Source organism: Perna viridis, chromosome 14 (assembly GCF_037379345.1).
Source record: "Perna viridis isolate PV_CMFRI_1.1 ecotype Kerala chromosome 14, ASM3737934v1, whole genome shotgun sequence".
Classification (NCBI taxonomy): Eukaryota; Metazoa; Mollusca; class Bivalvia; order Mytilida; family Mytilidae; genus Perna; species Perna viridis.
In genome coordinates, this window is record NC_142458.1 from 28,538,059 (window position 1) to 28,566,052 (window position 27,994).

Here is a 27,994-nt window from a genome sequence, read left to right on the forward strand (position 1 = left end):
TAAAAATGTCTGTGATATGTCAGAGACTAAAACATTACGTAACAGGAGAGATCTTTTGCAATATTCTGCCCTATCAAATTGCTCCCCTCTCAAAGTTTTGATAGTTGTGTATTTTTTCTGTTATTTCTATATCATTCTAAATTCTCATTTAGAAAAATACGCCGTTGTCCAAATGCTTTTATTTAGACTTCTTAAGAATTCGGCATGTCCAATGGTAGGAGACACCTGTCGTGTTTAGACTGTTAAATAATGTAAACTGTCCTACCATGACAATTGTTACTCTTGTAGTGGTTCAAATCAATGTAGATCAAGATAAGCTGTGGACACCTTGAAGTCAATATTGTTATCAGAATGCAATAACATTAAAACCTTTGATTTTTCAACTTTTCATACTTGTATTCTTCATACGCAGTTTTGTTAGGCCCTAAAACAACTCTTCCTGTGTTCATCTCATTGGACCTGCTACTTATTGTGAAATACTTTTTTGACTGGGTATAATGTAAAATGTCTGATGAGAAATGTGTCTACATTTTTTCATGGTGTAGAACATAAACAAATTTTAAGTGTTGATTTCTCCAATTGCCAATTTCCACATGCACTTAAAAAAAAACAATTTCTGTGAGGCTTAAAAAAGAATTTTCCATAAAAAAAATATTTGGAATTATGAAATGCATTAATCACTTTTAATAAGTCTCTGCCTGGTTTTTAGGCAAGACTACAGTTAAGAGAAATCATAACAGTTATGCAAGTCACGATCTACAACAACCAGCGCATGGAGTATCATGAAAGATACATAATCAGCTCATCCTTTAGGAGCATTCTAGTGCACCCTACGTTTTAGTGATATTCGTGCTGTTAATTGTGTATAATGTGTTAAGTACTTTGTGGTTGTTATGGTTTGTCTTTCCATGTTGTACGTGTAAGTGTTGTGCTGTTTTCGTGTTCTCTCGTTTGTAATTATAACTTCCGTATTATTATTTCTTGTAAATCAAAATGGCACTACTTATCTGGTAGTGTGGTTCCCTCCTGATGACCTCCAGATGATCTATAGCTCAAGTTCTATGATATAGGGAAAATTAAAATGTGCATTCAAGTGTACATTTTATATGTTATGTCTATGGTTTGGAAGTGAACATTTTCAGGTTCAGAGCTCATGGGATATATTCATTTAAGGAACTCGTGATTTACACATCGGTTTTATTAAAATTTGAATAAGCTACTTACAAAAAAAAAATAAAATAAATAATAAATAAATAAATAAAAAAATAGAATAAAATGCCACACGTAAAACAAAGATTATCGTATAATGACAACAGAAACAAACATGTAACATTTGACAAAAAAGACGTTAATCGATTATGAAAATAGCAACAACAAACACAAATTCTCATTTTACCTAAGATTTGATAAAAAAAAATACAATGTCATTTAAGCAACTACAATATTATAGCATATAACATAATGATAATTACCATACAAAATGATTAAAGTAATAAAAATATTTTGCAAAAAATAACGATGATTTAAATTGGCACAAAAAAACGGAAGCACTAAGCAATTTCAGGAGGATGCGTTGAACAGAACTATGATAAAATTAACAAAAAAATACTTTTTTACACTATATGTCTTCTTGTAATGTCAAACTTAAATTTTCAGATATGACAAACTGTTCACAAAACTAATATTAGACGACTGAAAATTTAAATTAAGGGTTGTTCCGAATAAACTAACTACTTTTATAGAAATATATAGTCCCACAGTGTATGAAATTTGAAGTAATTGTATACTGTTAATAAAAACGTCTTTGGAAAAAACGAAGAATTGTGACTTTTTTATTGTGCTATAATATGGTCATTTTAAATTTTAGGGAAGAGTGATTTGGATATAGAACAATGAAATGGTCATTATGCAAGGGGCAAATAGGTAGAAGCTTTGGGATGGGAATCGGATTTTTTGTCATAAATCAATTCATGCATATATAAATTAATTTGAGATATATATATACTGATATCTGATTGGTTTAAATAATTTTGTTATATCTCAATGGATAAAACAAATATTGACACGCCCCAAATAATAAAAATTTTGTCTATTGAAAAATAACATAAATTTTCCATGTACATATTTTTTTAATTGCACTTTGCGCAATAAACAATTTGTGTTATTTTACAATAGACACAAGTTTTATTATTGCCAATTCTTAAATGGAGCAAAATGAAATAGAAAACATTGAGAAAAAGGGGATGGAGATAAAATGGAAAAATGGCGCAATGTGTGAATATTAAGGATATTTCTCTGCAGAAGGGATATAGTAAATTTAATATCCCTCCTAAACTCATTCGAAAAAAATGATCTTCCTCATCCAACACTCAGATATTTTTTGTTGCTAAAGCACCAACTAAAAGCAGGCCACAATGTTAATTATAGCTAATTACAAAACCACCGATAATACAAACTGAATAAGCATCGCATTGTATCGGTAAACGTTACAAATAGAATATTTAACGTATTAAACGTGATTACCACACTGTAACATTTGATTGACATTCTTTAACTCAACCAAACAACTGTTTTCTCATATAACCAAAAACAACTGTTTTCTCATTTAACCAAAAACAACTGTTTTGTCATTTAACCAAAAAAACAACTGCTTTCTCATTTAACCAAAAACTACTGTTTTCTCATTTTACCAAAACAACTGTTTTCTCATTTAACCAAAAACAACTGTTTTCTCATTTAATTTGTTCTTCGACATTTTCTCCATCATTCGTTTTCTTTTCAAGCAGCGTGATGCGTTCCAGTTCTCTGACCTCAAGTTCTTTTGTGGATAATGGAATTTCCTCATTCATTGGATATTTTCTTGAATAGAAAGAATAGAGTTATATAATATTCTAAATGTAATATAAACATATTTTTAATAACTACGGTTAACTACACACAATATAACCTTGAATTGATGTGTTGACATCTACCATTACAACATATCAATATCATATGTTGTATTTTCCCTATGACATGCCATGGGTTCCATATTAACCATCTTCATTCTTGTCATATTTCTTTTTCTCGTACTATATTAATACTCTATGTATATCTGACTTCTCAAAAGAAGACTATGCAAATAAAAAAAAATGTTTTTACGGACGCTGCATGTACCGAGATCTTGTTTGGCAAAATCAGTCCGTAGTACCTCGTTACGGTATCTTTATCCGTAGACCGACTGACCACAAACAGAAGATCAATTTGACCAAAATGTGTAGGTTTTTTTAATTTACCTCTGCTTCAGACTCCATTTTCTCACACAGAAAACTATTATCATAATGGTGACTAACACAGCAAGTACCACAACAACTATGATCCATGTAGTCACTCCATTGTCGTCGTCGTCAATAACTAGATATAAATAGTTAAGTCTATAAGTCAGAATTCCATAGAAACAGTAACATATATAATTACAACAGAATAAATTGAATGGCATGTTTTATATTGAGTAAGAAAGTTTACAATGCGAAAGCAATTACCCATAATTCATAATTTCAAACATTCTATAAATTTCCAATCGGCCAAGTCTTGATTAAATGATATTTGTAGTTTTTTTTGTAATATATGTTTTTAAAGAGCTCCAATGTTAGAAATCAGAATGCTACTTAAATGAACGGAGAAATACTTTTTCAGTGTACTTGAAGTAGGTCCAGTATATGATTTCACAAAGCAATCATTTACCATCGGTATGCATGTAGTAAGGGCAGTCTTCCTTAAACTACAAAAAGAATATGTTTGCCAAAGTTAATGTATGTATTTATAGAAAACAGATACGGTGAAATGTAACAAATGCACCAGCGTATAACCTTTATACAAAATGGTAAATACTTTGAGATCTAGAGAATATTAAAAGGTCTTCGACAAGTGTAAACACACCTTTAAGGAAGCTTTGAAAGGCCCCGCGACTACAAAAATAATAAGATCCACGGTAACTGAACAAAGACAATTCTTCAAAATCAAAATCAAAAGTAATATAACAAAACAAAGTATATATGTATGTATGAACACATACTTTGTGTAATATTCAAATTTCAATTTTATTCCACGCCTAAATTTATAAAAATCAAAATGAATAAGATTAGTTCTATTTGCATTTACCTCTTTTGAACACCGTAATGCAGTCACGTTACAGTCATAACAGCGCCGATCAAAGGCTAGGACCATCACCTCTTCTGTAAAATTAACACCATCGTTTGATACGCTTATGTAATATCCCGAAGCAACTCGAGGACCTTCGACGGATCTCTTTCGTCGCTCCTCTGGAATTTTGCACATCATAAGAAACAAACTTGAATAAATTCCGGGATGTGTAAATGTCGCCTCAGCTTGTTCCACATAGGAGTTTGTTTCATTTCTAAATATCTGAAAAAAAATATTAAAATGTAAGTCTAAATGTTCTATTGTCTTCCTTTTCAATAAGCATCCACCTGTGATTGTCTGGTTATTTATATATTACATTTTTAAAGAACAATATATAATGTTTGGACTCAAGATTTCAATTGGGCACGGGAAATAGTGCTATAAAGGGATGAAAAACAAAGGATTTGGTTTTATTGTATTCCGATAAAATTCTGCAAGGGCTTTGGATAAGCTCATAATTTGTCATGGGTATTGGCACTCTCCTATCAGAAACTGTTCTAGGTAGTACTGTTCTGTTCACGTCATTCCGAATAGCATTACCTAGCCAATCATAGATGATAAATCAACTTTTAAATAACGTAGATTAGATGGGATCTGACAGATCTTGACAGATTCTGACAGTCACTAGCTAGAAAAGACTTCTCGGACCGAATTGCATACCTGATTCACAAAAAAGAGGCATATCACCCGAATGCCGATTCGTACGTCAAGAAGGAAGCTTCGCTACGATTGAAGTCGTTCTTTTTTATTTTTGATAAGACTTTCACATACGCCATGCAGTACCAAAAAAAATGCACCCTGACTTTTGAAATTTATGTGTCAGGTCACAACTATGATAAAAAGTACATACTGATATTTTTAAACAATTCATGTTTTGTTTTAGATATTTATAAAACTTAAAAGCGTTCACCCTCATAAAATAATTTTAGACATTAATTTAAGACCCTTTTTGAAATCAAATGTGATCGCACTCATACATCTTGCAGAAATACTTCATTTTAATATTTTTTTATTGAAATATATGTGCCACAGTTACCAGTATGATATTTTTATTTACATTTTTTACATTGTAAACAATTATTGTATACCATTATGGAATTTATATGTGTTCACACTCATGCATTTTGATAGAATATGACTTTTTACAGAATTTTGACTGATATATGTGTGGACAGTCATCCACATGATGGATATATAAAAAGGTAGCATTTCATTCTTTAATTCTATACCATTTTGGAATTTAAAAGTGCTCCCACAAAAACACTTTCCTTTCATCTGTGGCAACATCCCTTCAGCAATTGCGTATAGAGTATTCAAATTACAAATCGTACGTTATGTCAGAGCTTGTCGTAACTACGCAGACGTTCTGTATCGCGCTAGATTTCTTACAATAAAGCTTCTGGAACAGGGTTATGTTGCTACAATATTCCAGACATCATAACAGTTTTATGGTTGTCATAATATACTCGTGTATCGTTACGGTGTATCCTTTTGCATCATGAAAACTGATTTGTTCAACGTGTCATATTTTCCTTTCCTTTTTCGTCTACCCCGAACTATACTTTTTATGAGTAACTCGGCGGGTGTTTCTAGAAAAGCAGAGGACGCTATCCCTACCGGTTCACCTGGTTCATGCTTCCAGTTTTTAGTAGATTATTCTCTGCAGAAATATGCTAATTTTTAGAATTTGTACTGAAGTACGGGTGTCAGTCATTAATGTAAAACTTATTTTCTCAATTTCTACATTTTAGACCATTAAGTGAATTGGAAGCTCACACTCATATTTTCTGCTTGAAAATGGCATTGAAAATAGAATTGATCGGAATATATAGGTAGCATTAAACCATTTAATGCTAAAATTGTGAATTTTAAATTTTATAGAATGATTTGAGTCCCTAATGAAAATTCAAAAGTACTTTCACTGAAAATTTCTTGATCAATCTTGAGCTTTCTGAAATTTAATCGGTTACCGTTTTTACACTGCAAACAAAATGTGTCCAGACCCAAGACATCCTCTGTCTTTTTGTTCTATATGCTCTACAATCATACTTTGAAGTGATCGCAGCCGTACATCCGATAATAAACAATGGACGTTTTAAGCACTGCAGACAAGGAAATATTTTTTTTGGCTTTATCTGCTGATACCCAAATATGCATGTCATGTGAAGTAGACATTATTTTAGTTACATCTCAATCTTTGAAAATAGATGTAGCATTGACGCTCATTGACCTACTAAGAACTCTCGTACATTTTTAATCAAAAGTCCGCAAAGCGATGTGAAGGCCTTAAAATGCCAGCTGTACAGGAGATGTTTTGGTAACGTACTCACAGATCTAATTTAAAACTCATCTGGTTTATATATTACATTTACATGCAGTGAATACAACCAAACACAAAAAAAGTTTCTTTCTTTTTTCAATTTTGGAAATTTCAAATTGAATTTTAAAACCAAAGTAAAAAAACAGGTTTGGTAAGAGAAACTCATAAGAAAAAGAACAAAATCTTCAATCTGATAATACTTTTTAAAATCATTGGTTATTGTATTTTATGACGGTTGTATAATACTGGTTCAAGTTTGTCATCTCTGGACCAAGACTTATATCAATTCTATAGCTTTAATACTTGGTACACTACGACATCAAATGAAATCGTTCGTTTATAAAAGTCAATTGAATAATCATTTATCTACACATACCTCAAACTCTCTAAATTTACACGTTAAATTTTCCGGGTAAAAGTCCAATCCAGGTATGACAAATTTCTTACATGGTCTTTCCGATATATCACACTCTTCTTCAAATGCTGATTTCTGAATGATTGGAGCACGAGTGTTTTCCTTGGAACAGTCAACTCCGAAGTAATCTTTCTGGCACTTACATACACCTATTCAAAAAAGCAATTTAGTGACCATGACTGTCATTACATGCGAATAAACTGTTTTCTGTGCTTTTGTTCAATTTTGGTCAAGAATTATCTGCCAAGTCCGTTGTCTGTGTTTTTTTAAATTAATTTTTGAAGCAAGAAATTATTTGCGCAAACCGTAACGTAAGTTCTGTTCGTACCTGTAAGGCAGTATTTGTGCAAACAGATGCTTTTGATAATATAGTAGACATTTCCGTTTATGTAAATGTGTATATTATTTTACAAATTGAGAAACAACGTGTTAATCAGCTCTACAATCCTACTTCACCTCCAACTTCAGCAGATATTATCACGTGTGTTATTTACACAATTAACCATCTGCTAATGTAAAGAAATACCCACCCTTTTCACAAATACCATTTCCTGAACAATTAGCAGGACACGTGGACTTCTCGATGATTTCTAATATAGAGGCTACATTTGGTATTGAAGGAACAAGTTGTATTCCTTCCTCCGTAGAGCTTGACTCTGTACCATTTGTTTGTGTATTGTCGATGCTGGTGTCATTGTTGTTGGCTGGTTTTGTCAGATTTTCCATCTTTTTGGCACTTCCAAGACAGGCCGTAGCGTAATTTTCTAGCGTTACTCGCAGGAATCTATCATCACCAATAATCTTGTAAATACAAATGTTGTATCATGACGCAGTGTATGTCTCAACTAAGATTCATCATACACCTGTTTCAATTCTAAAGATATCAATACATGTATGTATATGATTTTTTTTTAAATGCATGAACGAAATTATAAAAATGTTTCTACAGTAATTGGAGTCTTTTCAGTCTGAAATTTAATATATTATATGGAAAACCTTTATAAAAGTAGTTATTGCAGGGAAAACTTGCGAAAAAAAACGACCACTGTATACTTCTGTTTTAAAAAGGGGTTGTAAAAATGTTTTATTGGAGATCGAATATAAAGCAACATACATATGACATTTCACATGCAGTACCATGGAACAAATAATGTTAAATCTTTAAAGTGGTCGTACACAAGGTATAGAAACAATTGGACATAAACAACATTTTGCAATAAAATAAACATTCAATAGATTACGTCAGCATCTTTACTTAAGGGTGTTTTCGGGTTCTGACAGATACAAGATACTTTACACTGTGTGAAAACTGTTGTTAATGGTGTTAAATAACGAATGACAATTTCCCAAGGTTCAGAAAAGAACACTTCATTATCATGTTTATCATCCGAACGACAATTTCCTAGATGCAGCAATGAACACTTCATTATCACGTTTATCACTCGAAAGACAATTTTACACGGTTCAGCAATGAACACTTCATTACCATGTTTATCTTCCGAACGGCAATTTCCCTAGGTGCAGCAATGAACACTTCATTATCATGTTTATCACAATATCAATAATATAAGAAATAATTCAAAGTAATTTTTAAAACAACCTATAAAAATTAGACTTCCCCAAATTTGACATTATTTTCGTTTATTTCCAGCAAATCTAGTCGTTTTATTGGTAAGTACATGGAAGCCTGCTGGCCTCGAGAATAAGGGAGGTCGCGGGCTGTTGCTTCTGCGAGTTAGCACAATAAAGTCTGGCATAGTGTGTCCGACTATTACAAAGCAGGGTCTGTCCGACGTCAATCATTCTTGCCCTTTAATTCTTGATTTTTTTTCAAAGGATGTTAAACCATAATCAATCAATCACATATAAGTTCGGTGTTTTTTCTCGATTGTAATGTAAGGAGCTGTATATATTCCCAACCCATATTCTTATGTTCATTTTAAGACTGTACCTTCATATCCTTTACACATTCGTCAACATAAGCATCAGCATTAACAACAGGAACAAATAATTTACAAGCAGAAAATGCCAGTGATTGTTTAAATGCATTCTGGCATCTATTCCTGGCAATTTCCTCTGATAACCCATCTGCCCATTCGGGTGGCTCCTGAAGTTGAACAAAAAATGCCTTGAGCCTACATTGTTATATTTTATATACATGTTTATTTTTTATTAGGTAAAACGTATTACAGAGATTTATAATGCCTCACAAGCACTAAAACTTTTCGATCGAGTGATAAGTATTAGATACGGGTATGTAGTAGTCCATTTACTTGTGGTCATGCCTTACTACTGAATATTCAGATTTTCAGATAAACATGTATAAGAGTAATCAAGTGATAAAGACCAGACATGGAAAACAGACATACACAACAAAGAACGTAAAGTAACTAAAACCATACATACAAAGTGACAAAAACTAATGTATTTTCCTTTTGGGCATTATACCTACTAATTTCATATACATTCACAAACCATTGTATATATATACACTGTCTCAGAATGTGACGACTCTATTCGCTAAACTGCTCCAGTATATTTTAAACATGATATTGCAAGATACACATATTGCAAAAAGAAACCCAAAGCAATTTTTCGCAATTTAGGGCAATTTTTTAATTTTTTTTAAATGTTGTATTTATTAACTTGTGACTCACATCACTTCCAACATGGTCCTCATCCGGTTCGACCATGGTAGGGAACATTGGAGGTCTATTATCGAAATCTTCGGCCTGAGACTCGGATTCGTCACCAACATCACGCTTGGTCCTGTAGTTAGACGCTAGACATGACGCCTTGAATACGGACTTACTGATTTCCAGGGTTCTACATTTCTTCATTTCGTTACTATTAATACAGGTGTATTTTGGAGGTTCAGTAGCTGTTTCCTCAGCTGTACAGGTACAGTATACCTGTAAGTGATACTTTAGTTCTGGAATTTTGCCATACGGGTTGAAAAAGGAATCTGGAGTATTGTCGACCCTAAAAAAGTCACACGTAATTTTATATATTAAACATTTTACGTGCCTCATATATTCACTTAACTGGAAAGAAACTTCAGAATTAACATGCATAACTATTAAACGTTTGTGTCTATCATGATGGAAAGTAATGATTTACCGTAAGAATTATAAATCATAAGGACTGATCGTAAGTGAAACAGCTTGGAACTTATTCGGAATAACCTCACTTTACGCAGTGTAGATTTTTAAATAACTCATTAAGTAGTTTTTAATATAGTGTTGATATTTCTTAAGACAAAACAAATGTACTAACACCACTCTTTAATAGACCATCATCCATTCATCCAATGCTTTTCTAATGTTTACATATTTTATCTGCATTTTGATTTTGATCGTTTTTGTTTTAATTATGTCTTTAATTAACCAATTTGAACGATTTAAGAATCAATCTTTTGTGTGGCTGCAGGTTAATTATTATTGTCACATACTTCCAAGATTTTGCAAAATGCCATGCATTTTGCTGTATGATACCAGTCCCCCTCTCAATAAAATCATCTTCGTCATTATCGTTGTATCTCCCACATAGCCCAGTTGTCATACCAACGTCTAAGAGTGATGGAGAAATGTCTATATTGTGTATACCGTAAAAGTCATAGACGGCACCATGACTGAATACCAGACGTGTACCACTTGGTAACATGACCTACAAAGGTAAATTGACTTTGTTGGATACGGATTGTGGGATTGAAATATCATATACTTTTGTTTGGTAAAATTGGCTAAAGGCATTTTCTAATAATAATTTTTCAGAAGTTCATCTGAGTATAACTGTCGTAAACTATTGGAAATGTATCAGAGGATTCTAGGCTTAGCTTGTTATACTGACTCTTTTGAATAGTTTTAAAGAATGTTAAAATACATTCCAACTACACTTACCCTATATTCTTTTTGCTAGTAGGTGCGGATTCATAGATTAAGAAATTAAGAAATCTATTAATGGACAATTTTTTTGTTTGGAAAAAGGCGCAAATCAAATCATTGTTTTAAAGGGGAATAGGTTTCTCAAGCCGTAACTCTTTTGGAGCCACCACTAAACGAGATTAATATATTAAATCACTAAAATCATCTGACATATTGCTGCCATTTTTACATACCGTGAACCTGTTTCCATTTTCCACAACACTAAGATTTTGGTCATCACACAGCCAAGACGCTATATAACGGTTGACTCTACGCTGTCCTTTATACCTTGTCTCGCAAAAGTTGGCCACAAATAAACTGTTCCCACTTCGAACGGCGACACCGCAATTACATAGAGCTTTACCACCAGAGTTGCACGCCCGAAAAAATGCGTTTATCTAAAAAATACTAAATAACATTATGAGGCCATCAACAACCTGTTATGAATAATGCAAGAAAATATTCTAGGGCAAAACATTATTCATACCTTTATCTATCCCTTACTCATCTTCGCATGAACATTCCTGGGATAAAATTAGGGAAATACACGGTTAAATCTATTTTTTCCTAATCATGCACATCACAGTCAAAATAAAATAAATAAACTTTTCAATCATTCCTTTATACAACTTTATTTATTTTCTATGTATGTTGTATTAGAGGCAACGTCTGATTTCGGGGCGAGACAAACTAATATTGTGAGGGTTAAGGGTCAAATGGTATTGAACATGGGTCTTTTCTTAATTCGTATGTGTATCTTTCAACATGTTCGTTTTATTGAAATTATCCGGAATATTTATTTGTGGTACTGCCTTTGAACTCGATTCTAATATTCTCCTCCCTTGCGTAAAATCAAACAAATGCTGTTCCCGGCCCTGTGAAGTTGTATAGTTAACTGTACCAAGCATAGACTAGTTGTCAGTTCATATGTAAGGAATGCTGGTCTTAACTGATGACACGACTCTTGTAAGGGGTCAAGCAGTAAGATCAATAGATATAAAAATGTAGTTAGACTGAGTCAAAATTCCAAGTCTAAAATCTAGATTATTTAAAGTGTTTTGAAACAAACACATGTACCTGTTCTGGCAATCTCTCGTGTTTGTACATTATATATTCTCCTGGTGATGGCTCTGAAAAACGATTTTGTAATTCCCATGTCCTGTAAAAAATATCAAACTTAAAACAACAACAAAAAAAAAAAAAAAAAAAAAAAAAAAAAACAGATACGAAATAAAATAAGAATATCTTTCTGCAAATCAGAAAGAAAACAATATAACTTTACACTTGAACTTTTTGTTGTTGATCAGATTTGAAGATAAAGCAACCCGCATTTATAAAACTATTGGTTTAGCAGCCACACTGTAATTGAATGTTTAACTAAAGTTCAATGAGCGATATATGGTGTTGAATAATCATGAAGTAATATATTTTGCTTAAAATTATAGATATTTAAACTATAAACACTTTATCTAAACGATTGTCTCATGGAGGAAATAATTGGCGGGAAATTGTTTAAGAAAAGGAGTTATAGGATTTTTCTTTAAAAAAAAAAAAAAAAAAAAAAAGCATCAAAAAACAGTTTGTAAGAATATGGAAGAATATCAGATACACATTAAGTATGATACCCATTTTTAAGATAAAACTAGTTGTATTAACATTGTGTTGGTTATAATCAAAATTCCCTCCGTAATCTACATTTCAAACTTCGTAAAAGTCTCCAATATTTCCGTATAATTATCTCGAAATCAACTGTGGTGACATTTTTTTGTTAGATAATATGCTAAATTATGTTCACCCAACATTATCCATAACATAAACCAAATAGTAAAATCTATGGACAAGAAAAAAAAAGGTATGATCTACCTTTATCATCCCTAAACTATCAGCTGACAACACAAAACAAACAGATGAATACTGGTATCAAAGGAAGTTTAAATGCAAGAACGTACTTTTGGTCGAATGTTCTCATATGAGGGTCATTGTGTGAGTAACATTCTTTTCCTAAGGTATGTTTTTCCTTGTCTTTAACCAAAATCTAAAAATAAACTACATATTATGATTACTTGATCTCAATCCTAAATGAGGCATCTATAACCTGTTTGTCCAATGTGTTATTTGAAGCACATCGATCACTTCATGAATGTGGTGTACGTCAGACTGAAATAAGATCTACCATGACCTCACTGTCGGGGATTTTTTTTACCTCATTCATTCTGTCATTGTATTATACAGTGGTGTCTAATGGCTATAAAATAATTTATAGACACAAAACGAACATTTTAAATAATAGTGAAATTGTCTTCACACACAGAATGATTTAAGACCATCATTATTATTTTGTCTATTGGATTTCTATATTTTTTTCTAGGATTTTACCACCATTTCTGCACTATTTTAAGTGATTTCGCTGAGCTTTAAAACTGATTCTACCTAAGGATAAAACCGGTTCGGACATGCATAGTAATAGATTGTGACGATATTTTGTAAACATGCTACATATGTCACATAAACTTAGAAAACAAGCAGTGATCTTATGTAAATGTTATGGTTGCGATGGAAATAGTGCTTTGTTTTTTGGAAATTTCATTTGACTGCCATTTTAGAGGTATTGGTAAATAAAATGTGATTAATTAATAAGAAAATGACTTAATGCTCCTACATCTTTAATCATTTCGTAAAAGTGACCCTAATTTGCATTTTCAACAAATATTCTTACCAAACATACAATTTTTTTTGCTTAATAGCCCATTAATTTGGGTCAACTAAGTCAACTTTTGAATCTTTCTTGGTGTTTATCATATTACACAAAATGCACCAAACTTATTCCATGAAGAGTAGATATTATAAAACTATATCTTTCCTATAATCTTCTACATTGCATAGGAGTTATCTCCCTTTTCACCACTTTCCACAACAAAACAATGTGTTCAGACTACCTTCAACAATTTTATTTCTCATATGTGACTTTGGAAAAGACTTAAATTTGGCAAAAATAAGATGAAGTTTTAATTTTGTGAGCATATCTGTGTGTTACTATTTTCCTCCACTGTGGCACCTCCATGTCTCCATAAAACTAAAAACTAAATAAAACTGCTACAGTTTGGGGTATAAAGGGATCACTTTGTCTGTCTGTCTACTTGTCCTTTTGTCCATACTTCTGGCAAGCACATCTTTTCGGGCCTCCTAAATCACTCGAAGGATTTTGATAAACAAAATTATAGAAAGGTTGGATATCATATGTAGATATGTATGAAGAACATAGTTTTTGTCAGCTGACATCAATAGGAGATAATCCAATTCAAGGTTTTACATATTTATCTTCGTAAGTGAAACTACTCCTAAACTGATGAAACTTTATAATAAAGTTGTGTATCATATGTAGATGTGCATGAAAGAATATAGTAAGTGTAGTAGAAATCCAAAGGTAAATAATTGAACTCACGGGTTATTCATTTAAATTCATTTGCGTAGGACACTATCTTCAAATGTTCTTGTTATATGTTTTCTGAATGTAACAAAATGTAATAAAACTTCAAGAATCATGTAATATATTTTGGTATAGAGGCAAAGAATAGAATATATACTGTGTTGGGTGCACGTGGAGACACTGTGACTCCAACTCCTTTATTCAGCACTGTCACGAGTGGAGAAATTAAAACTTGTGTTGACACCAGTGTACATTTACAATGTGCATATATGTCTATTCTTTTACTTTAAATAAAATATTGTTTATGTTTTCTTTGACATTATGACCTTACTTACAATAGTATTGAAACATATAAAAATGTTGAATATCCATGGTTTAATGTATATTACAGTTTAATTAGTTCATTTACATATGTTGGCTAAGTGGGAATACATGTATTATGTTGGTTACATGGGAATTGACATTTCTAAAAGAGTAAACCAATATGATCTTGAGTAGCACACAAGTTTTGTTAATTACTACAACCAATTTTAGGACAACCAATCATAAGGTCTTGAAACAACAATGATTAGAATAAAAACGTGCTTGATCAACATTGAGAGGCACATCAGTAATCTGTGTATACATCAACCAATATAATGAACAATAATTGTGTCTGGGACTGTACAGGAAATACCAGGGGCACAGTATCCGCTTCTCTTCCTCACAAATACATTGTATAATATAAACACAACTTACACTGAAATATCTTAAAATTGTTCTAAAAAGATATTTGAAATTTAAGCAGAAATATAGTATTAGTTTGGATGGCCTGTGCAGAGATCACCCTTTCATTTTTGTTAATTAAAGGGTATAAGTAGCCATTTTATTCAAGTCTACGCAACGTCAAGTACGGATACATACTTTTATTGGCCGTCAAGGATCAGTTGTATTAGAGAGAATTGATTTCTGGCCACCTCCGATGTAGCCAACCTTGCAATTCATGGCTGATGTACGTGAAGCCATTTGTCCAGGAGAGGGTGAAATGTTAGAACAGTTCAAATCCATCATTTGGATGAATTTACCTCTCTAATCTATCATTTGAATGAATTTATCTCTCTAATCTATCTTTGAATGAAGTTACCTCTCTAATATATTGACAAAACAGCTCTTGTTTTGAAGGATGTCAACAATAAAGCAGGAAAATGGAGTCTGACACTTAGAAACTTGACAATCTTATCAAGAATTTATCAAAGAGAAAGTGAAAGAAAGTTGTTCTTTGAGAAGCAGTAAAAGGAATATATTCAAAATTATGACGTTTGACCTGTTTGCAAGTGGTTTACAAATCATCATTTCTTCTTTATTACTTTGTTGTAGAGTAATCAAGGGAACCAAAAGTTATAGTGGTAATCAAAAGAATGCAATACAGGGCGAAAGACCAGACATGGAAAACAGACATACACAACAAAGAATATAAAGTAACTAAAATCATATATACAAAGTAACAAAAGCAAAAGAGCAACTCGGACCCCACTAAAAACTGGGAGCATAAACCAGGTGCACAGGTAGGGTAAGCGTCCTCTGCTTTTCTAGAAACACCCGCCGAGTTGCTCATAAAAAGTCAAGTCCGGGGTAGACAAACGAGGAAAGGAAAACTATGACCCGTTGAATAAATCAGTTTTCATAGTGCAGATGGATACACCATAACGATCCACGAGTTCATGATGACGACCATAAAACATCTGTAGTGGTGGTTTCAATCTTGTAGCAACATAACCCTGTTCCAGAAGAATATTTGTTAGAGTACTAGCGCGATACAAAAAGTCTGCGTAGTTTCGGCAAGCTCTGGCATAACGTATGAGTTGTAATATGAACACTCCATACGCAGGTGCTGAAGGGATGTTGCCACAGATGAAAGGAAAGTTGACAATTTTGAATGAAAAGTCATCACGTTTGTCGTAAAGTTTGGTCAAAGTTTTACTTTACCATTTCTAAGTGTAGGTCAAGATATGAGGCTGACTTCACAGTGTCTGTAGCATCCTTTATCTCAAGTTCTTTGTGGTAGATGCCATGTATCGAATGCCCGAAATTACTTCTGTTTAAAGATAATACGTCATCTTTATAGCGGAAACTGAGATTAACTAAAATATATTCTTTCTTTCGGATCAGATCAGCTATGAGTCAGCCTCAGAAAAGAGAGGGAGTAGGCCAGCAAGTAAAGGAGCTCAATTTGTTCCCATTAAAATGCCGACCGTTTGTTGAAAAACACGTCCACCGCAATGAACAAATATGTTGTCGATTAAAAATTCCAACATTTTGTAAACATCTGCCTCTGTATATTTGTAAGATGATTTGGAATTACATGTATTTCTTACAAAGTATGAGGAATCTCTACCAAGAACTATATATTTGTATCTAGGGGTAGCATCTTTTTGGAAAGACAACGATGCATAATGTTTTTTTAGTCGGGATTTTAAGTGAGTATGGGGAATGGAAGTATACAGTGTTGAAAAATCATAGGTTATAATGCTATTATATTGAGATAATAGCCTTGAACTGATTGTCTCCAAAAGATCTGTTGAATTTTTCAAGATCCTTAAAACTTATATTTGTTTCGGAATTAAAGACCTCACGGCCTTTAAAAACTCTGACAGAGAATCAATGTCGTCTTGTTCTCGTTTGATCAATTTCTTGCATAGTCCTCGACAGCATCCATAAGAACTTTAAAGAGTAATCAAGGGAACCAAGGTTACAGCGGTAATCAAAAGAATGTAATCCAGGGACAAAGACCAGACATGGAAAACAGACAGTCCGAGGTAGACAAACGAGGAAAGGAAATCCTCGACGGCATCCATAAGAACTTTGAAGTTATGATTCCAATTTATGGAGCGTGGTTCACGGTACTTGGGATCTTTAGAAAGGATATTACGCAAAGATTCGTTTTTGATGATGGTTAAATCTCCCGTAACGACGTAACGACGAGAAAAGGAATGTACCTCAAGTTTCGTACATGACAAAAATCTTATTTTGATGCAGAGATATTGGAAAAAAAAAGTTTTCAATGTCTCGCCTTAACATTTGACCTTCACAATTGATCTTAAACTGTGTGATTCATCATTTCAAGCATGATCTAGAAACCTTAAATCTGATTGGCACACATAAAGGTACCATTAAAATTCAATACCTATTCATAAAGCTTACTATTTAGGGAAAAATGTCATTTTATCGGTATTTGAAACCTTGAATATGACCTTGACCTTTGACATTTGAACTTATTTTTTTATGTTACCTTACATTTCTTATTGACAGTTTTTCTCCTGATATGTTTTTTATTCAAGAAGTCCTTAATCAATCATATGTGAAAACTATTGACAAAGGTGATCCTTATTTAAGACCATTTTTTTTAAAAAAGCGGTCTCTTTGGGGTTCGGTAAGAATAAAAAAAAAACTTCTTACCCCACTGAATTTTTATTGATTTTGGTTAGGATGATGATTAAGTTTTTTTTTTAAAAAACATTTACATTTTTGTTTTGATATTAGTGCATCTTTAGCTTTAAATTTTCAAAAAAAGAAAAAAAAGGACTTTTTTGAAAATATGAAAAGGGGTGTTACATTATCGTCATGATATAAATATATGAAATGTCAAAAATTTGCTATATATTGGTAATAGTCAATGTCTACAAGAATCATCCAATTCTGTGTAAAATGTTTGGCCTTACAGGGAATTGTTCTTAACACGTACAGATATTTTTTTTTCACGTGATAACTCAATCACTATATATATGATTTTGACATGAATTATATATTATTCTATTTAATTGAGAAAATGTGAAGTTCTTGTGAATTGAGTCTTCAAGTGAAATTAATTAAACATTTCACACATTAAATTCACATGAAGCGTGATTCACGTGACTAATATTTGCCTGTGTAACCAAAATGCCAGTGTCATAAATATTAAAATCCAATAAAAAAAACTGTTCAGCAGGTACCTTAACATCCGGTAGATAAACGCTGTCCCAAATATCAAGGACATTCACATCAACAGGCTTATGTTGAGGATCACTCCACAATCTGAGATGAGTGAGTCGGTCGCGGATGTTGACTTTGTTATCTGCTTCACCTTTGACCGTTATATGATGGCGCTTGTTCCATTTACTATGACTGATCTTAATACCACACTGCTGAGTGACAAACTGGATATCATCTTCCATTATGCCATCATTACATCTTTCTGTATCTTTCTGATATTTAGGAACAGCATTGAAAAGGTGAAGGAAGCAGACATGTTCTTTTATGTAATTTGCTCTTTGGCTAAAATTAATAACATATGTATGCTATTCTCGATAAAGGCATTGTTACGTGGAATGTTAGGGTTTGTTAAGAAAGATAGGAATAGGAATACCCTGAAATAACCTCAAGAAATAAGCATTGTTTAGATTTCACCCAACCGTATACTCTACGTTTTTACGCATGTGGTCTGCGAACTAAATTAGTGGAGTATTTTCATATTAGTAAATAAATGTGCCCGGTTCCACACACATGACAAATTTCATAATGAATCCGATAATACGTCACATAACCGCAAACGTTGAGTTCATTATCGTAATAAATAAACAGTCTGATGTTCAGGCAGGCGCCCGACGATCACAAAGTTTAGCGGTGCTGCGCCGATTGAACATTACGTCAGCGTTAATAGTTCCTCGGATGTAGGCTTATCTCGAAAGACGAGAAATTTCTGCACATGAAATGTGTCTGCATTATAGCAAAAGCTTTAATAACATGATAGATGGAAAAATATTTTCAGCTAGCAACAAGTCCTGATATGCGTTCTAAAGGCATTAAACAACAAACAAACAATTTATTAAAAATATAAATTGGACGTTTACATACATGCGCAAATAAAATAACTTCGGTCAAGTGTTAAACTGAAGTCACGGAGACAAAGTTTTTAGAATTTCCATATCATTCCCGTTTAATCGTTTATGTTTTCTGTTGCCTCTATCTCTTTGTTATGTGTTGGTTTCTTTCCATAGAACAAAAATAGAACGATCGAAGAACACGTTGAACGTTGTTCATTTTGCCAATTGTTTACACGATATTAATTTTTGGCAACATTAAATTTAAAGATTTATAGTTCGTTATGGACAAAACAACTGATTTGGATTTATTCTTCTAATGATATCTTTTTTCCCATTTTACCCCTTATTTTCAAAACCTCCAAAAACTAAAGATTTCTCTGCTATTTCGTAGAAACGGTATGTGAAAAATGTTTAAAATATCGGATTGGTTTTACTCATGTTATTCTAAATAAAAGAAAATAAGAGATGACGACGCTGACAGGGCGAAAAAAATATGCGGTCGCAAAAAATTATGAATATAAAAATCATTGCATGCTACTGGTCACGTACTGTTAAGGAATATCTCTTTATGCTTAAAAAATCATATAACGAACATAAACGGCTTGATATTTAGTAATCGGAAATGTTTGTACGATCGAACTCGAATTTGTGAAAGTGAACTCTTCATAGTACGATGTACATGTAACATGTTTTCCAATTTCTAAGACACATTGGACCTGCATGTAAAATTGGACGTCTTTATACAACCGGAAATACATCTCGGTCCTATATAGTATTAATAAAGCTGTTTTACCTCAATGTTATTTATTGTGGAGACAACAAACGTTAGATGAATTTACCGATTGTGACTTTGTAAAATTATGCATCCAATAGGCAGTGTCACCTCAACGGGGATTTGTAGGTCCTGTCCTTCATCTACTTGAAAACCTTTGAAGGCATCGGGTATCTACAGATATGTTTAATTACATATCATATTAAACAGGGTTGAATAGATACTAGATCGAACTACTATATGGGGAAAAACAATTTTTAATTCGAACAAGAACGATATTATATTATTATACAATGTAATATAACTAAAATAATCATCCATTGAATAGATCATAGTTATCGCATTTCTTGAATATACTTCAAAGTTATTTTGTTCGTGAAATAGGGGCCATGTATTGTCCTCATCGAACTTAGTGTGTTTTTAAACAAAAGTGAAACATATTGGTGCATAAAGTGTTTTCCCATGGTTTTGTGAGGATGGGCATCTTGGTCATATCGTCCAAAGCATATTCCCAAGTCCTTGTACGCGATTCCCATTCATCTCTCGCCGTCAGAAAATAAAACAAGAATAAGTTTCCTAATTCTTGTTATGTTTATATGTGTCTCATATCACTTGGCTAAGTTATTAATGTAAAAGGAAAAAAAAATAAATCATGGAGACTGTTTGTATTATTTCTATATTTTTTTATTTAAAAATCACTGCATTGCATTTGCCCTCACAATAAACATTTTGTTTGGGAAAAATATCACCTAATGCAAACAAATGAATTGCAAAGGGCAAATTTTGAACAAGGGCACTCCGATATACATTTCTGCATACGATATAAAGGGGAAAGACTAACTCTGGTTCGATATGACCAAAATGGCAAAACAAACAACTATCAATTTTTGAGATTTTATCAGCCGATAAATTGTCTACATAGTATCAAAAGACTGTTAAACTTACGTGTTGTGAAATATATAGTCATCCCGCGCGCGAATGTTAAATAAAACATACTACTATTTTGTGTAAATTTAAAATAAAATTACTTACTTTAATGCCTGCAAAAAATGGTTTAGAAAACGACTTTGGTCCCGGGGAATCGAATCCTACCATCCTTACTTGAATTGAGCATCGTACCTGTTCACGGAAACAAACTGTATGTGTATCCCTTTTATTGTAGAATAATTCAATGATGATTTTTTTGTCAATTCCTATTTATATGTACATTGTAAATTATATCAATTTTTATACAACCATTATTTTTCATTAGTTTGTCCATTCAGCTGTGTTACGTTTTCTTCTCGAGATAATACAAAATAAATCACATTGAAGTGTTCGTGATATACACGTGTCACGTTCTGATTGATGTTCATAATTAATTTTTATCAAACAGACACATGCACATGTCCAATACGTGTGGTAAAACTGAACTGTACATATTAATTTAACAACTTTAAAGAAGTAATAAGTTTACTTTCATGTTTATGTGTGTTTTTTTCCCAGTATTTCGTTTAAAATTGTTTTTGTCCTTCCATACTGTTAAACGTCAAATTTGACACCAAAAAAAAGTGTACATATCATGAACCACCCAAAACAATTGATCGAAACCTTTCAGAGGTTAAAGTACATATCATGAACCACCCAAAACAATTCATCATTTACGAGGTAAAAGTGAAGGTCATGAAATTTAAGATATAAAATACTTAAGAAGGATTATCTGCCTTTTGAGTCCATTAAGAAAGTTAATTTTCTATTATGCTCTTTTACATACAATGCCAACCCTTTCTATAAAGTTCCATTCGAATTCCCTGAATAGTTAAGGAGGAGTAGCGCTAAAAAAAAGGTGGCCAAACGAAGTGAGGGACAGAGTGAGATTTTTTATACCCCGAACCTTTGTTTGCTGGGGTTTATAAAACTGTCAAGAGGTTCAACATCAAAACAGTAAAATATTAAACAGAAAGAAAAATTACAAAAAAAGCTTCAGATGTGACAAATATTAGTGTATCTGTACCAGTAACCAACGGATCAAAAGATAAAACGAAATCGTCAAGCAGAAATGTGATTTCCTTTCTGTCATAAATAAAATCGCATGGTATGGTGTAACTGTATACACGTTAAACTGTTACAAAAAAAGACGTGGACGGATGGATGGACGAACAGAATAATTGACACCAAGATAATTATATATATTTACCTTTCGATTTCGAAACACGTGATATAACAAAGAACAAATGCACAATGTGACTTTATGCAGTATAAATTAAAAAGTAAAACGATGAGTTATAGAAACTTACAAACATATTTGGTTTGTGTAGTTTCTCCCAGTGTCTTTGTAACAAATGAACTGAATGTAAATTGTCAAATGTTACGTTTTTTTCTTCAGCTGCTCTTATCTCGATATCGTTAATGAAGAACCTAACATCGTAGGTGTAGTTCTCGCCTGGATTTAACACAGAACATATAAATTTTGGAGTGTATTGTAACTTAGTGGGTGCCAAATCGTCATATAATACGTCTTCGTGAATGTCTACTGATATATCTGCGGTTACATTTACTTCTGGTGAACCTGAAACATAAAGCACTACAAAAGATGCCATCTTTTCTAGATCTGCAAACCTGATAAATACCAATGGGTTTTCTGCGTATATTCGAAGATTATAGTTGGTATCTTTTATATTGAATTGGTTACCAAACATGCGCATACAAGCAAATTGAGGTTTGTAGAGTAATCAACTGGGCAAATATAAAATTTACATTAGAAACTTATAACAGTTTGGCAGATTTTGTTCGAAAACATCGTTACATGTGTATGCGGAAAAGGAGATAATTTACTTTATTCGACAAAAAAAATCTTTCTAGAAAGGTTAAAGATGTCTTTCCGACTACGTTAGTGTACGTTAACCATACCGTTCAGACTTACATGATGCAGATAAAATCGATGAATGCGGTAACTGATTTAAGAAATAGTTAGATATCTTGTTTACATATTAAGTTTCACAAATACTGCTCCCCCTCGCCAAAACGCTAGGAAGTAAAATTTGATATATAGATAAAGTTTTATGAGTTTTATGCTGAAGAAGGATATCAGTTAACCGAAATATTCACCACTTTCTGGTGATGTTAAACATATTTAAATGTCAAACCCAACATGTTTTTTTTTTAAAGTAAGCCACTATAAGTGTTTCATACTTGCGCATCCAGGAGTAAACCCCGTATCGGAAGACTTCCCTTCAGGACATGGTAACTCTTTACCTGAAACAAAAGATACATACACAAAGATATACATGACAATTAGGAGTAACGATGTATTCAATTTTTTTCAATGTATCCCATTCTGTAGCCACACTGAATTACATTAAATTTGACGTTTCAACCGCATTTTCGTACATGTTTTCATCATTTGTATCTGATTATTTGTAATTTTTGATAGACAATATCTGTTTGATAAATTGTGTGTCTTGGTCATCATGTAAAACTACATTACGAAGCATGAAAAGGGATTACATTCTATCGCCTTCAAGATCAAACACTTAAAATTTACTACTTCAAGTAACATAATTGTATAATTGGCAGGAAATGTTCATATTTATCCGAAAGTTATCCGAGTAAGTTTGACTTGACCGACATTTGTAATGTCTATACATGTAGTTCAAACACTACAAAGTCAGTCTAATTTGTTTCCTGATAACTTGTTTAGAGACCTTGGGTTGCTCCATTTGATAAATGCCATGAAAGTGAAAGCAGAACTATGATTGACTTGGATGATGGTATGGAACCAAATTTCAATTGAAGGTCAGAGGACGGATGGTATACACGGTGAATAGCGTATGGACAATTTGACTCAATAAACAGTGATGTTTAATGACTCCTTAAAAATAGGTACTGGTAATCAATAAATGTATCAATAAATGAAAAAGGCAATATTTACCAAAACAGTAAGCAGAGTTACATCCCTTGACTGGAACTAAGTAGTAAACAAAGTGGCGTCCACAATTCTTGATCTTGATTGGGTATTTTGAATCTTTGCAGTTACCAAAAGCAGATGAAGTGTACGCAATCCTATCGACCGTTTTCCCTTCCTCTGGGAAAACATTGTCTCCGTCAGCCACCCCGTCTGTAATACATGTCAAGATAGTAATGCAGGACAAATATATTTTGTTTAAGGGTTTATTTTGGGATCGCTTTTAGACAGGTCTTACTGTATATGATTGAATTGGTATTATTTTGTTCTAGTAGCAGACTCACTAGAGGTTTACTCGTTAATATCACACAATTTAACAACAATGTGATATACATATGAGTATCATGGCTTATATGTTATTTCATTTATCCATTTTATCCGTGATTTCTGTCAGCTCGTAGACAAGTTTACTGTTTGTTCATATTTTTGATGTATTATTCTACAGGTACTTAATAGCTTTATTTAGACGATTTACTCTTCCCTTAACCGATGTGCGTGGATTATTTACAATATTATACATGTATATCAAAATGCAATTTGTATATGTCCTTTAGTACACTGGAATAATTATATCTACATATGTTCACGTACATAGTCAATTTATCGGAATTCATCTTTTAAACACTTCCATACATATATGTACATATAGACGAAACTTTCAAAACTGTGCTGCCTGAACCGATAAAACGCAACATCATTAAATGAATAACAATCAAGATTATGAAACAAAAACATATTCGAAGCATTGTTTTTCTTTCGTTTTTTAAAGGCAAAATTATGTAACTTTATCAGAGTAATGATGGTAACATTTCTCACCGACATACACATGTAAATGAAGCTTATTACGTTTTCTTCATAAAAGTTCATCACATCATGAAAAAAAGAAATTCCACTCGTAAAAGCAATCACATAGTAATACTTAATTACTTCTGTTCTTCAATCAAAATAAAACATATATATATATATATATATATATATATATATATATATATATATATATATATATATATATATATATATATATATATATATATATATATATATATATATCGGGCTGTTGGGGGAGGGGGTGAGGTATGATGCCTTCGTAAGATAGATCAAAAAGAAATACCACAAAAGCTGTAAGGGAAACCCTAATTTTCAAATGCTCAAATCTGATGAACCCTTAAAAAATGTGGTGGTACAAATGTTTTATATCCACACAAACTTACCACCCGACAGCCAAACGGGGTTCATAGTGCCACATCGCCAGCCATCTCTTGGACATTCTGTTGGCATTAATTCTCCAGCCCCACTAATAACGCGGTACCAATTCTCCACCAGAAAAGAATCACAAAGGTCGGGAATATCTGATGTGTAGGCAACTGACCGCTTCCAATCATTGATATACCACTTAGTATCACACGGGTCTGGAACGAAAGGCATGTCGGTCACTAGGTTGATATGGAGGGAGTCATGTATGGTCAACCATACGTCAAGAGTAAATAACAAGGTTCATGTTTAGAACAAGAACCGCTTGAAATTTTAGTGGAATATGGCAAAAATATCCTTCTTCCTATCAATAATTTTAAAACAATTGAGTCTGCATACACAGGTTGTACGTGTTTTTGTTTTGACTTTATGTGAATGATTTGTCTGCAGATCTATTTAACTGATCAACGCATCATTATAGAACATGTCAAAAAAGAAAAAAAAACTATGCATTAGCCCCTAAAAACCACACACACACACACACACACACACACACACACACACACACACACCTTTACCCTTAGTGTCCATCTTTTGGAGTAAACAAATTAAGTATGGATGATGTTATATTCATTGAAAGAAAGGTTAATTATACCGAGATGAAATCAATATTTCATACTTTTGCCTAAATACACTTTCATTACGTAGGACAGCTTTTCACTTTTATTTTCTCAACTCTACTGTGACGTTAAGACTTTACACACATGCCTGGTTTTAAACTCACTTGTTGTTTTTTATGTAGCAGGACGTGTATTATCAATCTGTGTACTTGAAAGGGAAATGCCACAAATTATCGATTAAATCTATTAACAATGTTTTCAAAGAAAACGTTGGACGCAATTGCCTGAGTCCTTTAAAAGCCCCTTCCAATAAAAAAAATGATTATTACATTATGAACTTTATTTTTCAATTGACAAAAATAAAGTTTGATAATGTAAAATCTGAATTTTCTGGTTGCACTTCATAAATATCTAATACTATACAAACAGACAGAAATTGTCAAAAATATGAACTATCATGCAGGATACTGAAAAATTATCACTATGATATGGTCAGGTCATAATACGGAAAACCTGATCGGAAACAATAGTGGTGGAACGTTTTGGGAAAGACGCCACGTACCTCGCACGTGTGGTATTCAATAGGAGTAGAAACCTTTGTGCTCCGTCGTAAGAGGCTACATATTCCGACTTTTCCTCCTCTCCCTATATCCATTGGCAATCGAAATTCCCCACCCCTATTATCTTTTTGTCATATCCAATTTTTCATTTCATCATCACTTCTTTCATTTTATCATCTATTTTGTGTTGATCATCCGGATATAGCTGAAACATTGCTGGATGGAAATTAAAAACTAACAATCAATAAATCCAGCAAGTCTTTATGTAAATTTCGACTCTAATTTTATGGTAAACTTTCGTGAATTAGAATCTGTTAAATTGTGTGGTTGGTTGCAAAATAAAACAAAATACGTTAACGGCCTTACCAAGCAATGGTCTATATAAATATATCAGCAGTTGGTGTGTATTCCTTACAATTTATATCATAACAGGATTGATTATAGAAGTTATCTGTTTAGGGTTATCACGGGAACCAAGGTTATAGCGGTAATCAAAAGACTGCAATCCAGTGACAAAGACCAGACAAAAATTCATGACACAAAATATCTCAAACAATGTCCAATATTAGTTTCAGTTCTAAGCAATACTAATTACAAACAAAATAATTACTAAACATGATTGTTCATTTAGACCCTGGGTCCGAATTTTCGAATGCAGTAACCCAATTCATATTCCCGCCAAGTAAATTAAAACGAAAATAAACTAGTCCGAATATGGAAAAAGTAATCAAGTAACATGTATTCTAGAGGAAATTAAATGAATGTAATTCAGGGAGAAAAACAAGATATGGAAAACAGACAAACAAAACAAACAAAGCAAAAAACATATAATAAACTAATTAATAAATACAACATAACAAAAGTAAATGAACAACTCGGACTACACTAAAAATTGAAAGTATTGAGATGGGGTTATCTTCTTCCTAAAAAATGCAAAAAGTAATAGGGCTGATAACATGCACTTGCTCTTGTCTCCAGCTCCCTCAATATCGATATGTGTCGCCTTTATTCATTTACATAGACATTTATATTACGTACGAGATCCTTATGTCCTTAGTTAATTACAGAAAAATTTACTTACCGAAATCCGAATATACAAATGAAATGCATTCACAAAATAGTATAAGTAGAGTAGGTGGACACAATACAATCATTCTAACGTGCATTAAATATTTTCAAATTATTTCCTCCAATTACCGAATAAAATATTATAATTATGTTGTTCGCAGTTGAATGCGCATGTCGTTTGTTTGAAAGAGAACGATAAACATAAGGTCCTTGTTCGCCACTTAACAGTAATGCGAGGTGAAAACGATATTTTAAGTTGATAAGAATGGATCAAGTTTTTATATTGGTTTTTTACATGTACTATATTACAGTGGATTCTCAGGGATGTAGAGGATGCACAGCTCCATACAGTTGTGACAGTTTTCATGTATATGTTTAGGGGTTGAGTTTCTAGAATGATTTTTATTCCTGAAAGATTTGTTTTAATTATATCATTTTTTGTTTGTTAAAATTTTATTTGTTATTTGTTATCTTTGACTTGTTCTTGTCTTGTCTTGAATTGTGTTGTTTTTGTTTTTGTTTTTTGTTTTTTTTTTAATTTTATTATCATATCTATTGGCATATAATTTGCTTACCTGTTTGCAGCCAAAACTACAACACACTTAAACATGTTAAAGTAAATAAATAAATTGTGACTCTGTCTAAAAGACAGTGATTGGCCTATGCTCTCTTAGAAACATCCTACTAGTTACCAATGTGACATCCTGCGATCAGGAGAAGTAGATTAAGGCAATC

The 27,994-nt window shown here is 32.6% G+C and overlaps 1 protein-coding gene across 4 annotated transcripts; it reads right to left on the reverse strand.

Moving 5' to 3' along the window:
* Window positions 1-1,180: 1,180 nt before the first annotated feature.
* Window positions 1,181-27,786, reverse strand: LOC148598894 (von Willebrand factor D and EGF domain-containing protein-like). Of its 4 annotated transcripts, XM_088561738.1 has the most exons (20): window positions 27,273-27,778; window positions 25,032-25,229; window positions 23,788-23,973; window positions 23,049-23,111; window positions 22,154-22,425; window positions 20,910-20,996; window positions 19,945-20,051; window positions 18,236-18,557; window positions 12,790-12,875; window positions 11,918-11,999; window positions 11,035-11,238; window positions 10,369-10,583; window positions 9,575-9,899; window positions 8,869-9,024; window positions 7,448-7,718; window positions 6,879-7,066; window positions 4,141-4,404; window positions 3,724-3,760; window positions 3,276-3,393; window positions 1,181-2,859 (listed from the first exon to the last, which is right to left on the reverse strand). In XM_088561738.1, the coding sequence occupies exons 1-20, from the start codon at window positions 27,355-27,357 to the stop codon at window positions 2,733-2,735; spliced, it is 3,393 nt and encodes a 1,130-aa protein (XP_088417864.1). In that variant the 5' UTR covers window positions 27,358-27,778; the 3' UTR covers window positions 1,181-2,732. The 4 variants fall into 4 exon arrangements, with proteins under 4 accessions (XP_088417864.1, XP_088417866.1, XP_088417865.1 ...); XM_088561739.1 differs by lacking the exon at window positions 1,181-2,859 and having other exon boundaries at window positions 3,668-3,760; window positions 27,273-27,779; XM_088561740.1 differs by lacking the exons at window positions 18,236-18,557; window positions 19,945-20,051 and having other exon boundaries at window positions 27,273-27,773.
* Window positions 27,787-27,994: the final 208 nt, after the last annotated feature.

Coding starts and splice junctions, on each gene's coding strand:
- LOC148598894 (XM_088561738.1), bottom strand. CDS start 27,357: ATGCACGTTAGAATGATTGTATTGTGTCCACCTACTCTACTTATACTA. Junction 12,876..18,235: donor TTTATCTACCGGATGTTAAG/GTACCTGCTGAA, acceptor GTTTATTTTTAG/ATTTTGGTTAAAGACAAGGA. Junction 12,000..12,789: donor ATGAGAACATTCGACCAAAA/GTACGTTCTTGC, acceptor TATTTTTTACAG/GACATGGGAATTACAAAATC.